The sequence below is a fragment of the Vidua chalybeata genome, chromosome 6 (genome assembly GCF_026979565.1).
Source record: "Vidua chalybeata isolate OUT-0048 chromosome 6, bVidCha1 merged haplotype, whole genome shotgun sequence".
Taxonomy (NCBI): domain Eukaryota; kingdom Metazoa; phylum Chordata; class Aves; order Passeriformes; family Viduidae; genus Vidua; species Vidua chalybeata.
In genome coordinates, this window is record NC_071535.1 from 21,638,335 (window position 1) to 21,652,502 (window position 14,168).

At 42.3% G+C, this 14,168-nt stretch overlaps 1 protein-coding gene across 10 annotated transcripts in view; it reads right to left on the reverse strand.

The window, feature by feature from the left end:
* The window catches only part of ADCK1 (aarF domain containing kinase 1), a 73,396-nt gene that overhangs the window by 13,473 nt on the left and 45,755 nt on the right, over positions 1-14,168 (reverse strand). For all 10 annotated transcript variants that reach the window (XM_053946612.1, XM_053946615.1, XM_053946613.1 and 7 more), the window contains 3 exons: positions 9,546-9,704; positions 5,639-5,797; positions 2,277-2,393 (listed from right to left, as the gene is read on the reverse strand). In XM_053946612.1, coding sequence (XP_053802587.1) covers positions 2,277-2,393; positions 5,639-5,797; positions 9,546-9,704 — 435 coding nt within the window. The remainder of the gene's footprint in view (positions 1-2,276; positions 2,394-5,638; positions 5,798-9,545; positions 9,705-14,168) is intronic.

The window sequence follows — 14,168 nt, forward strand, 5'->3', positions numbered from 1 at the left end:
CAAAGATAATGTTAAGATTTGTATACAAATACAAATGAATCAGGTATAATCAGAATGGATACAAAAGGAATGTTTGTGTCATTTGGGATCTTCTTTAAAAATCTATGCTGTAAGTAGCCTTGCTGCCCTTCTTTTCCTCCTGTATACAGTATGCTACAAACCCCTTGAGAGCCTCTCAGTCTAATTTTTCTCTCTTCCCTGCTCTACCCACTTCTTTCAAATATACCTTCCCAACCAAGACTGCAAATGTTATTGTGCTTTAAAGGAGAAAGAGCCCCGTTTCCAGATGCCCCCTTCTTAGCCCTGCCATGTTCTAGTTTTCCCTTAAAATTCTTGCCAGGTCATTCTTGGTAACTCCCCTCTCCAGATTTCCCTTTCGCTGCCAATATCCCAGTTGTATGCTCCGCCTCAGCTACACTATAGTGTACAAGTACACTTGTACATGAATAAGTAACTGTTCCACAGGCAGATATTTCAATGTTTGCACTTGTCTTTAGAAATCAAAGCCTTCTCTGATTAAATGCCATTACAATCCAGCACTTGGACGGATCCAGAGAGATTAATGTGTTTTTGGGCAGCTTTAATGATAATCCTGCTACAGACGGTATTAAGTAAATGTCAGTAACCTGGTTTGAAGGGAGCTTTCACCTCAGGGATCCTTTCCATTTAGAGGAGAGAGGCTCAGCTTGCTTTTCAAGGCTGCATTGTCACAGAAAAGAAATCCTGCTTAGTGAAGACTCCTCTTCCTACACACCGTAAAAGAAAATGGAGTAAAATGACGGAGTTATAAAATAAATATATTCAGGTGATTTATAGGGAGCTAATGCATTTCTTGCAAGCCAAGATTGCTGTCATATTATAAGCCAGGTAACAGTTTTGAAACCTGGGTTGCCACCCCGTCCTGATGCTCCTTCCAGGGTCTGCTGCCTTTTGCTCATCTCCCCACTATGCCATGCAGTCCTTTACCCAGGGCAACAACAGCAGCAGGCAATAATTAACCTAAGCAATATTTGTCCCCATCTGCTGCACCTTGCCACAGGAGAAGTCTGGAGTGTGCACTGCCCCTACCTCATCTTACTGTGGCCATAATAACAGACCTGTTTTCCCACCATGTGATTCTGACTGGCTGAGTATTCCCTCCTTTCTACCTTGCTTTGTTGGCAATCAGTAAAAGTTAATCATTAATTTCAGGTGGTGGAGAGAGAAAAGGATGAAAGAAAATTCGGTCCTACAACTAAGCTGAATAACATCCTCTACCTGATGGATGGCTGGAACTCTTTGAGGCTTATAGTTTGCAGTAGCAGAAATCTGTTAACAACTTTTTAAAAATTACTTCTTAGCTATTATTTAGAGACTAGCTCAGACTCAGGAAAGTACATGATTTCACAGCTGCATGGATGTATTGTGCCAAGTCATCACAAAACAATCTTCCCAAAGGCATGGATAAAAAAAAATTAGCAGAAATTTTCACCCTACATTGCTCCTATCACAAGCAAAGCCTCTGCAAGTTAGTACAGTTGTAGAGAAATAGCTAATTTCAGTTTTTCTAACTCCAGCAGTCTGAGAAAGTTCAAAGAAAATCCATGGGAGCTACACTATGCTAACTACCTCAATTTCAAAATGGATCTGCTGTCTGACATCTATGAGGAAGCCCACCTCAAAATCTAAATGTACATATTGCTCAAGAGCCCTTCCGTTAATGCATCAAAACAAGCCTTTCTGACTCTCAAGACTTGAGGAATATTCACTATTGTATCTGAGCATGTGGGCTAGATTTCACCTCTGTTAATAGCAGAAGTATAGGATAAACTCACTCAAAGAAACAACTCTCTCACTTTGGACCAGTTGACTTGTCCGGATGAGTGGAGCTGACCACATTTTGCTACAGACAGAACTTTTCAAATCTCTCTTAATAACAAAGTCCATGAGACAAAAATAATCAGAAATGAAATTTGTTCCTTTAGGGTAACAGAAACTTCCATCTTGAACAAACCATGAGTGTATTTAATGTAAGAGCATGGTCATCTTTCACTATGTCTCCTTGAAGATCTTCCTAGCTCTGCAGCCTACAGGAAAGTGTTCCTCAAAAGGGATTATGTACTTTTCCAAAGAGTACAAGTAGAGAGATCTCTCAGACTGATTGCTCTGTTCACATCTGTGTGTACTTAGTCTTCTGTCCCATCCCATCCTGTCCTGTCAGCCTCCATTTTGCATCAAGGTCAAAATCAGTTTTGCATTGCTCAGCACGTCTAATTCAAAGATGGCTGAGAAACTACCTCATTGACGTTGATGCCATTCCTCTCCATATAGGCCCTGTCATTCACTTGTCCCCCTTCCATAAACTCCATGAGAAGGACACGCCTTGTGGAGAGCTCCCAGTAGATCCTGGGGACCTGAAACAGAAACACATGGGTTAGGTCAGGCAACAGCTTGGGAAAGGAAGGAGAATATATTACACAAATCCCAGAAAAGGAGTAAAAATGGAAGCAGCTGAAGTGAGGACTTGGCTTTTTTGTTGAGCACAAGGGAGGTAAATCCATCTAACAGCCTGTTCCACAGGACAGCAGCAATGTGTAGAAGGTTAATACACCAATTCAACTATAGAAGGATCTGATCTCATGCAACATTTCTGACCATGCTCTACAGGATTCTGACCACCTCCCATTCCCAGTGATGTCTGAGATACCTTTCTTACCTGCTCTGCAGCTCCTCTGCCTGGGCTGTTTAACTAGCACCTATTGCAAGTTTCTGAATTATCCACTCAGCTCCTTTAGACAGGAGCTGCATCTTGTTTGCTACGCAGCTCTAAAAATTATAAGCCATCGTCATAACTTGTACCTCCGCAGTGCCCCTTGGAACACGAATGCCTTTGAGCTGACAAACCCTGCATACTTAGGCCATCTGCAATTGAACTGGGAGAAAAATCGAGTGTCACAATTAAGGGACTTGTCGCAGAAACCCTGTGAGACCCTTAATTATCTTATTGCCAACAACACAGTAATGAGTGTAAAATGCCAAAGCAGTTTTCATTCAAGCCAAAGCAGTTTTCATTCAAGCTGTGGTAGATCAAGCTGAGTGAGGTACAAGAGAAGAGGTTTGGTGTCATCCAGGGAGGCAGTGACAAAAATGTCGCTCAGGCTGGCTCCCCATTTTCCAGCCTCCCTCTCCAGACAAATTTTTCCCATGCTGAAGTCCCTATTGTCATGAGCTATTTTGCTGAATTCCCTTTCGAAATTCCTCATGTTACTGTGCTAACCAACACTCAATCTGCCCAAATCTGCTTTTGCACATAGGTGAAGCCACACATTTACATTTTAGCAAAGACATAAGGGAGCTCTGCTCTCATTACTGTGCTCCCCATTACTGTGACAGACATTAATTTTGGGTCATGCAAATAGTAAGTCAGCTGTGCAGTTCCCTCTCCTCACCCTCCTCATCCCACCTTCTCCTCACACTCCTGACTCAGCCATGGACTCAGGACCAGCACCTTGGGGCAGAACAGGAAGAGGTAAGAGGTGTTGTCCATCAACTGACCAAAACCAGGGGATGACCAGCCAGGACACTGTAGCTCATCATAGCTCCTGAACAAGAAGCATTTGTTGCTTTTAACTACTGACAATATCCCAGTCCCTTACAAATTATCTGCTTTCCTTCTATTCCTGTCCTAGAGAGACCACTTCTACTTTACCATGTGTGTGCCACTTTAGATCAAAGGCTCCTTTGCTGAACAATTTCAATGTCCCTCAGTCCCATCATTCAACAGCCCTGGTATACTTTGCATGCAAACCTTGCTTAGACCTTGATGCCATAGATGCACTATGAGCAAGGGAGATTCAGACACTCACAGCCTTCTCAGCTTGTCTGCATGCCCATTCTTTGCAGTTAGATTGGTGAGAAAGCCTGCTAACTCCAAAACTAACAGTTTCCCATCCCATCTAGCTCAGTGATCCCTTAGATCACTTCTGATGACACCCAGTCTTGTCTCAGGATTTACACAGGCAAGTCAGTGGGCTTGTAAAGTGCTATTCATGCTGTCGGAGATGCCTCTCTCAATCACAGCCAAATTCTTCAGTGATTTTTTTAATTACTCACAGATGTTTGGCTCTAATGCTTGTGTGTGGAAATAATTTATCTCTGGCTTTAAAAGCTCAAACAGGTTCACAGCACAAAATCTACTTCTCAGCTTTCTGCCATGTTTAGGAAAATTTATGATACAGAAGCCCAATTCTTCTGTTGCTTTTAGGTGATGAACACGTCTCTGAATTGGCAGGTCAGACAGGAGGATCCATTATTTATTCATCTCAAGTAATTTGTTATTGTTACACATATTGATATCATGATAGCTCCTTACCCCAGCAAGGAGGTGATTGGCCGTCTCCATGGGGATTTACTTCACAGTATGCTACTGACAGCTGTAAAGACACACTTTCTAAGGTGCATCACTTCTGATAAGCAAGTGCTCAGCAAAACCGTTGGCCCCTCTCCTTCCATGTGGTGGCTTTTAGCTGTCTGTGTCTATGGGAAGGCCACCGCTGCCACTAGGCTCCAAAAGGACTGCTCCAAAGCTGGCATTAGGCAACATGGAATTACATCCCTTACATGGAAGGAGCAAGGAAAAATGGATATATCAGCCTGTAAAGCCTAACAAAAACTCACCTTATTTCAGACCTTTGTCACTGCTGTCTTGGGACTTCTGCATAAACAGGAGGGGAGAAGCTCGTTTAGAAGTGTGTATCCAGGAAGAACACATCCACAGGATGTGTTTTTTGCTGCCTTTTTGTACGTGCCATGGGCAGAGTCACATTAGTGACTGCAACCATGGCACTGTGTGTGTTTCCAGAAAGGACACACTGGAGGCTTGTGTCTCTTGTATGTCAGTAAAAGATTTCTGAACATGTGACTTTGAAGATGTGACCTTATGCCTTTCCAAGAATGAGATGTGTACATGTCTGGTTGTACTTAAGACATTTATCAGTGACCTAAGTATGTGGCAGGGGAGGTGGGCTAAAAGTATCAGTGGGGAAGACCACACATGAGTGCAATTTGGTTTTTGTATCAAGTAACATGAATACATTAACCATAGATGTGTATAAAGGATAAATGTACAATTCTAGGGTGAGAATGTGTTTTTTTGCAGTAGAAAGGACTCATGTGAATATGCTTCTTCCTGAGATACAAGATGTCCTCAATACTACTTGACATCATCAGTTTCAGTCTAGCTTTTCTGTTCTATGTCCATTTCTTGCCCTTAGTTGAGATAGAGCCCAAGGAAAGGTATCACCAGATGGCTCAGTAAAGAATAGCAAATTCACAGTCTCTGAACAAGTTCAAAAAGAAAATGAAAATGAAATTCAGAAAGAAAACTTGGGAAAATGAGCAGCAGGCTCCAGAGACTGCTGGTCCCAAGCCACCACTCCTGACCCAACAGAGTGCATTCAGTAGGAAACAAAAGAGGAGAAAGCATGTCTCAGAGCATTTTCTGGTCTGTATTAGCAGAGCAGTCTAGGATGAACAACAGAGATGGGCTGAACTCCATTTTTCCTCCCTACAGTTCTTCCACTTGGTGAATGAAGGGCATAAGACACAGAAAGGGAGACTATTAATGCACGTACATAGAGAGAAATACGTGTTTCCTCACCTTCAGGAAGTCAAAGTTTTTGAGCATATGAGCAACCTTCTCAGCATTTCTGCCTTCATGGAGGAAATCCAGCTCCAAGGGCAGATTCTTTTTAGCTTCTTCCACCAGCCACATGAACTCAAAATCTGGAAAAATCTGCTTCACAACCAAGAGGAGAACCTGAGAATAAGGAAACAGACAATCAGTTGCATACTGGCTCCAAAGCCACACAGCTACACACAGATCCTGTTTTGATAGGATCATTCCATATAACTTACAGATCAGAAAAACAAGGGCTTTTAGGGTTCCTGCAGTATCACAACACAGTGTCATGCCTTGGTCATGTAACATAAATTCTGGCCTACACTTCCACAGAGGAAGGTACATCTAGGAGTTAAATGATGGCACACCCATCAAAGGGAGGCCAGCTGGCTGCTGCCTAGAAGTAAGAGAACAAAGCTCTGGAGAAGAGACCACATGGCCAGATCTCACAAAGGGTGTTGCCCTGGAGCAATTATCTTCTGAGTCCTATAATTCTACAAGTCATTCTTTGGCTTCATTTGAACAGCTCTCAGATAATGCAGACGAGGAAGATCTAAAGTAAGATTTGTCACCTCGATGTTACTTCTTCCACTGCTGAGCACAGAAAATCCTCTAGGCAGTTCAAAGAAGACAGTGGAGTTTGGAAACAGTAAGTAGGTTACAGATCTTTAAAAAACACTTCTGGTGGAGCTCAGAGGGCAAGTTACTCTTCAGCATCAGGCAAAGCCATTCTCACAAGGCTGAGGAGGTATTTCCCAAGTATCATATATTCACCACATGGAATGCTCTTCTTCTTAAAGAGATTAGATATTCAGTGACACAGTACCTTGAAAATCCCAGCCAAAAGTTCCTTGAAACATTTGACTGAAGCAACATTTAAGGAGTGAGTGAATCAACATTACACAATTGGATGGCATAATCAAAGCTGCACAGCAGCAAAGTATGCTTTCTGCTCATACAAAAGGATAGTTTCTCTATCACAGCTGCAAATTTACACAAGCTGACAATTTGGACCACACCTTAAGGAAAATATTTTTTGGCTGTTTTTAATTAACTGAGTAATAAAACAAGTAAAAAAAAACCATTAAAATAGAATGCTCTTTGCTGTCTTTATTTCACCTGTTCTGCACATTCGTCTGGAAACAGAAACAGGCTTTTAAGTGGATGTTATTGCACAGTTTCCCCTTCTCGATCTCCACCACTGGGGTGGGAACTCCTGCACTGCAGAAGGAATATTTAAAGTACACACAGGAAGCTGCTATTATTGAAATGTATGACAAAAAATAAATTTATGAACCATCGCTGCTCCTGTTCAGTTGTGTGACAACATTTGTTCTCCACCCCGTCTCAACTTCTCTTATCTAAATGTCAGTTGCAAACTCAATGTTCCTTTAAAAATGTAATCACCAGGTTCCAGACACTACTGAATTGTATTTTTTACTGTTATATCTAGAGGCATAAATCCTTTCAAATTTATGTCACCCAAATGAAATGTAACCAGCAATCTTCATGAACATGAACATAAACTTCACAGGGTCTCCAAGATTATTTCATTGGTGCCTGACATGAAAAAAATAATGCATTTTTTTTCACTTTCTTCAAATGCTCTTTTCAGTCAATTTGCCAACTTGACCATCAGCAGGGACATCCTAACAAGTATTCTGCCTACCCCTTTTCTGACACTTGTTTAACATACTGTCTTGAAATAATTATTGATATATAGAGAGCACAGGTATCTCTCTCTGGGTTTATCAGATGCTGTACTGATTTTTAAAGAGTCAGCATTGATGCTATGAAACCTCAAGTGAATTTAGGAATTTTCCAGCTACCTTCTCGTGTTCAGATTCTTTCCCATCAGTCTCTAGATAAGACCATCTCTGTCAATATCTAAATGAACCTCTTTACCATCCGATTCTTAAAAGACCAGAACATTAGCACATGTGATCCGGCTTTCTATGCAGTCTACACAAAAACAGTCACAAAAACAGATACAATGATGCATGTAAGCCAAGACTCCACAAGAGAGACCTTTTAAAAACAAAACTGCATGTGTCACATTCTGAGCTACTTTCCCATACCTGTGTATATACAACATGTGAATGGTAAACCAGACTGTCTGTAAAAGGACAGTGCTAAACTACCAAAAGAAAAAACATTGGTTTATTTTCAAGTTTCCCAGAAGGAATAGTTTAAAGCCAGAAAAGACAGGAAACATTCTAAAATAATTAGTTTAAAAGTCTCTTACCAGTATAATCAGCAATCACAGCAACATGGTGTGAGGAGGTATACTCCTGTAATATTCACTATTAGAAGGGCAAATGTCCCAAGGTAAACACAGATTTTGGGTCATTCACACAGAATTCTCTTATTGCCCTGATCCCATACTCTTTCATTACCTGCTCATCCTTAATCCTTGACTGCTCTTTGTCTGCCACCTTGTTTTGGGAGGGAGAGAAGGATGCCATAAGCCTCCTGAGAAGTGTTGTGCACATAATGACTCACAGAAGCAAATTCATTGGGCAGACCACTGCAGTGAGTCCTGGAGAAGATCTGAATCAAATTCAAATCTACACTGGACCCAAAGCCAGTTCAAACAGTTCTGTGTTCTCAAACCAGCACTGAAACAGATAGATCCTATCTTATTGGGAGATCTCTATGGAATCCAAAAGTTTCTTTTACTATGAGTTAAAATTAAATACTCAGCTGCAAACTTATGTGCCGCAGCTGGAACCAGCTGTGCTTCTATGCAGACTAGCCAGAATTGCTCAAAGCAAGGTATTTTAACTGCCTAAAGAAGCTTTAGTTACATGGTATTCTGAGAGGTTGCTGGCAGAATCTTTGATGTCTGATCTTCTGTGATGGAGAACTGTGTTACTGCATCAGCAATATTCTCCAAACACTCACCAGAACTCCTCAGCTTAAGTTTCCCCTCTTTAGTACCATGGACCTATCTCTCTGCCAATTAATGTGCATTTACTGTATATACAAATATATATATATATATATATATATATATATATATATGCTTTATTAGGAGAGCAAAAAACTTTAGTGCTATCACTTACAGACCTAATCCTTCCCATTTCCTCCATCACAGCCCTGTCCATTTCATGTTCTATACTCTATCACTGGTATCTTTGTCTGTTGCAATGCAGTACAGCATTGCAGTTTATTTCCATTTCCTCCTTTTCATGGCTAGACTTAGAAGTTTGGGAAAAGCTACAGCACTGCACTGGGAAATAAGAGTAGTACCTACCATTCAGGAGAGGAACAGGAGCTAGGCATTGAAACTTTTTTCCTAGCTAAATCCCTCATTTGTATATTTGCCCCTGTTAGGTGACCCTCTCTGTATTTCAGTGTTTTTGTTTCTACCATGAATCAGTTCAGCATTAAGGAGCTGATCAAGAAACAAAACTGAATCATAGCAACTTCATCCACTGTTGAATCCACACTAGAATTTAATTGGAAAACATGCTAATAATGAACAATGATTTTCCTTGACCACACAGGCCTGACTACAAGAGATCAGTTAATGGTCCCTGAGACCAGTTAATGAGCATACAGGCTGAAAAGAGACTTAAGGACTCACTCTCTATTTCTTAAGTCTTATATGGACTTACTATAATGTCATTCATCTTTACCTGTCTTCTCCTTCTGCCCTCCTTCCCTCTTACCCTGTTGTTCAGTCTCTCCGTCCATACAATCACCAGCACTGCAATCCTCACCAATTTTCTGTATTAATCCTGAAAGACAGCATTGATCTCTGTGGAGGTTTCAAAGCCACAGGTTGGTGTTGTTATACTTGCTTACACCACAGATTAACGTGGTCCCCATACACTTCAATGGCAATTATTCTGTAATAATTGAAGTCTACATGTAATTTTACCTCCATGAGCAAAATATCCTTGGAGCTCTGAGCTTGGACCTTGGGGTGCTGGATTTTCACTGCCACCGTTCTTCCATCCCGCAGCACTGCTTTGTGTACCTGGGCTAGTGATGCTGCTCCCAAGGGAGTGTCCTCAAAACTCATAAAGAGCTCTTTTATCTGCCAAGAGAAGAGAAAGAGGCATCAGCTTGGGGTAACAGAGGCCATTCTCAGGAAAGCCTTGCCCACAGGCCAGAGAGTTCATGTGCCAAAGCTGGGCAGACTCAGCCCTTTCATCCTTCTTCTGTCCCCTCTCTTAGCCTTGTTATTATCTGGCCTCTGAGTGAAGCCTGGCAAACACAAGTGCCCTGGAGATACTCCACTTATGGAAACCTGTGACAGTCCCAGCAGCACATTTCATCTTGGACTTGTAGTGGCCAGGCAGTATATGAGAGACTTCTTCAGGCTGTCCTGCAAATGGCTTAAAGCAATTATGGTCAGTATCCCAGGTGCAGAAGCCAACAGCTATTCCTTTGCATGTATTTCTTTTGCAGATATTTAATACCACCCACCATCACCCCTGAAACCTGACCGTGTGTATTCCTGTGCATTACAGCAGCAGCAAGCTTACTTGGTAAAAGCCAGCACATGACTGGGAGCAGTGGTTAAGGGCATTCAGGGCAGGGGGACAAAAATTGCTGTTTCAACATTGACAGCTTGGCCTGAAAACATGTTTAATGTGATGGACTTTGTCACACCTTCCATAAAAGTAACCAGTGCTCTCAGCTCAAAAAAAGCACCAGTCAGGGATAGCAAAGCACTTGGCAAGCAGGAGAGGAAATTATTAGAAGCTCTGGCTGAGAAATTCAGGACTGGACTACAAGGAAAGTTGCAGATGAAGTAGATTTACCAGGAGCAGGTCCAGGAAGCAAAATCCAAGGTAGACATGGGTGAGGCAATGGGAGAGGGCAAAGGCCCACCTCCCCTGCATAACGTAGCACCCTGCTAGAGACCCTCTTGGCAGCACCAGGCAGCACTCCTGGCTGCCTGGAAGCTCTGCAAACACTACAACGATGGTAGTGCAATTTCAGCCTAGCTGATGAGCCAGGCCCCTCCACACAGTCAGTCAGCTCACAGGAAGGGCCAACACAGATATGGGGCTTCAGGCATAGTGCATGTAACGTCAGTTGAGGATTTTTGTCCTGCTCTGTAGGGCAAGGTGAACATAAACTCTGAGGTTTCCCGAAGTCAGCAAAGGGAACCTGTCCTATCCTTCTCACAGGCTCAACTGATTTCAAGTGAGCAGTTGAGAAGCCTGTAATTTATGCAGTAACAAAAAAGAAAGAATGTCAGTGCATTTTCATAACCTGCTTTTTAAAAGGTAATTAAAGATGGGAGCTGCAGCAACCTAGCAATTAAACATGAATAAAGACCTTCTAAGCAAAGTCTTCATGTAAAGCCTTAAACGAATACTCTTTTTGCTGAAAAGGAAGAAAAATACTACAAGGAGCAGCCTGTTCCCTCCTGCAGCTGCCAAGGAATGAGCCCCCTCCCACACCACCCTACCCCTTCTCTCCTAGCCCCTTCCACAGAAAGCTACTGCTAGCAACAAACTAGAGCATTTGCAGTAATTACATACCAACACAGACTCAGCTGCCTCCAGGAATTCACTAGGAAGGTGCATTTTGTTTATTTAATTAATTATCTTTGATCCTGGCGGCAAAATCAATTAAGTAAAACAACTGCATTTAAAAACAACTAGTTATGTGGTTTTTAATTACAGCAGGTCCATAATTCAAACCTATTGACACTTGTGTCTCAAGAGAAAATGTGTTCAAGACATAGGGACTTTTACCTTTATGTGAAGTTTATGTATTGCCTGAAGAGAGGATCTGTTAAGGGTAAAGATTTAAGGTGGCCAAGAGCCTGCTGGGCTGTAAGATCCCATAACAAAGAAAAAAATGCAGAGAACCTGCCACATGAGGTCAAGCTGGGATTTTTTTCAACTCTCTCACTACCCTACATCCTTGTATCAGAGGGATGTACCCCTCACAAAGTGGTTACTAGTCTAACTGTCATAAGGCTGGGTAACATCACCCAAAGGTTAAAACACAGAATTGGGAGTTCACTGGCTTGAATCCAGTAAGGTACATTTATATTAAGATCACATATAAATTGGATAAAATTCCATCTGCTCTGGATTTGAAAACCTCTTAATTGCCTACACTTAACTGCCATTTTCACAAGAACTGAATGCATGCAGGGGGAAAAAAAAAGCTGCACATGTTCCCTCTGGCAGGAATATTATATACCTCATTATCGTGTGACTAAGTTTTCTAAAGAAACACAGTTAAAGAAAGCTGTGTCTAGGAGTTATTTTGGATAGAAGAGTTTTAAAAGCTTGCTACATAGGACATGGAAGTCGGGTTAGCAGTCATGTCCCATAGAGCCAGCTCAGTGGCCCTCACACAGTTGCAGGGCAAATTTGTGTACATTCACAAGCTGCAGACAAGGACAGCAAGGCAAGGGACTGTGATACAGCCAGAGAATTGATGGATACCCCAGAAGCAGAAGGGCAGAGTATGCACAGGAGGAGGGAACAGATCACAGCCGAGCCATTACATGAGCAGGTGTGAGGCTGAGATAAAACAGAAGCACAATTATGGCTGAGCTCCAGGACCCCCCACTTAGCAAATGACCCTCGTTCATTATGGAATTGTCTTTTCTCAGCTTGATGGAGGCAGCTAATGCCTCTGCTGCAGGCTGTGTGTCCCAGACACGCAAAAGTGAGCAAGAGGCAATATGACACAGAAGCAGAGAAGAGGTGAGCCTGGTTCCCACACTGCCTGCCAGGTAGTGGGGTCTTTCCAAGGGAAGGTGGCTGCATCCATTTCATGCAAGCTGGGAGTTCTTGGAACAGGCTGCAGGCTCTTATTGCTCACAACCACCCTTAACAAAACTGTCATTTCCAGGATGGATGATTAGCAAGCAAAGGTGTGGGACAGTCTTGGAGCCCACCTGACTTCAGGAACTCTCAAGTTTTTTCCAGGCTACAGCTGGTCTCAAATGGCCTCATCAAACTCGCTGTTACCATCTGTAATCCTGGCAGCAGATGAAACAAGCATAGTTTCCTGACAGGTTTAATAAATGTTTAAAAGGAACGTTAGGGCTGCTCTTTCAAAGGAACAGGACAACCAGCTGCAGGTTTACGGCCGTACAGGTGAGAGGTGTCCCTGCACACAGTGGTTTCCCTCGCTCCTTCTGCAAGCCAGGTCCCCACCAGGCACATGGTCCACCAGCAAATGAATGTGCACTGTACCTCACTTGCTGGAAACACAGCCCTAACTGTTTAATTCTGAAAAATGAAGCTCATTTAATTTTAAATATGCATGATTGTTAGTATTAGTATTCACACCTCAAGGAACTGATATAAAAGCTCTAATGGGATCTATCTACTTCAACACTCACTAGTATGTATTTGTGCTGAAGTTGCACCTAGAGACCACATTAAGCCCAGAGTGCCATGGTATGAGATGCACAGCCACCATGGGCCCTGCACAAAATTATGCTTTCCAGGAATTCCCAGATGTCAGCTAAAGGCTTCCTCATATGCTGAAGTGCTTTCCCAAAGCACAGCTGCTCTTCCCAAGGTCTGCAGCACATAGCACCTGATGTCACAATATTGGGCACTAGGATGCCTCAGTATTTTTGCCGAATCTTGTCCTTAAACACTTAGAAAGATAGTGGAAATCAATTGGATTTAAGCTCCCAAATCCTGGGTCCTTTCTGAAAGTATTACCTTACGTGACCTGCCTAGCATGTTCTGAGAATAGAGCTGAGTTTTAACCCAGATAGCCCAAGTTCCAGCCTGATATCTTAATCTCGAAACCATAAAAGTTAAATGTGCATTTCTTGCTAGCTAATTTCTTTTGAAATACATTGCCTCTTAATCCCAACCTTTTTATGTCCATGTTTTGCAGCATATTACTGCCTGGTTTCAACTTGCCCACTTCACAGAGAGGCATGTTCTCTTCCCTCTCCAGAAAGGCTGCTAGCACAGTACTCTGGAGCAGGAGCCTAAGTCAAGGAGCCCTTCCCCAGCCCAACATTATGTAATATCATTCTACATGAGATGTGGTGGCTCTGCTCTGCTACTGTGATGAATATTTGCCATGTGTCAGCAGTTTGTTCAAGACAAATTTAGGGAGCAGTGAGATGCAGGATCACTAATAGCAGAAGGCATTAGGACTTTTGGAATCCACTTTATGAACACTATTGCTCTCAAATTGAATGCCCTTCCTGGTTTAAGGGACGTGAACCTCATCCTAGGCCGGTCATCTTTTCAACAAGATACACATAATGGCTCATGTTGCCAGGGGCTCACTGATCCCTGCAAGTCTGCAAGACCAGAGCTCTAAGTGTGAGAAAAATGTTACATTGTTGTACAGCAATACACTTCCCAGACAGCAAGTGAGGGTTTTTTTCCATCATCCCAGCCTTTCTATCCCTCTATGAAAACAAAATGTCACAGTGTTGCTCTGAGAATTATTAAAACAGCAACAACTGAAAGATTAGATTTATTGCAGTAGACAGTGGATTATGAAGAATAATTCATCAAACATCAGAACAAAAAGCCCACAATTT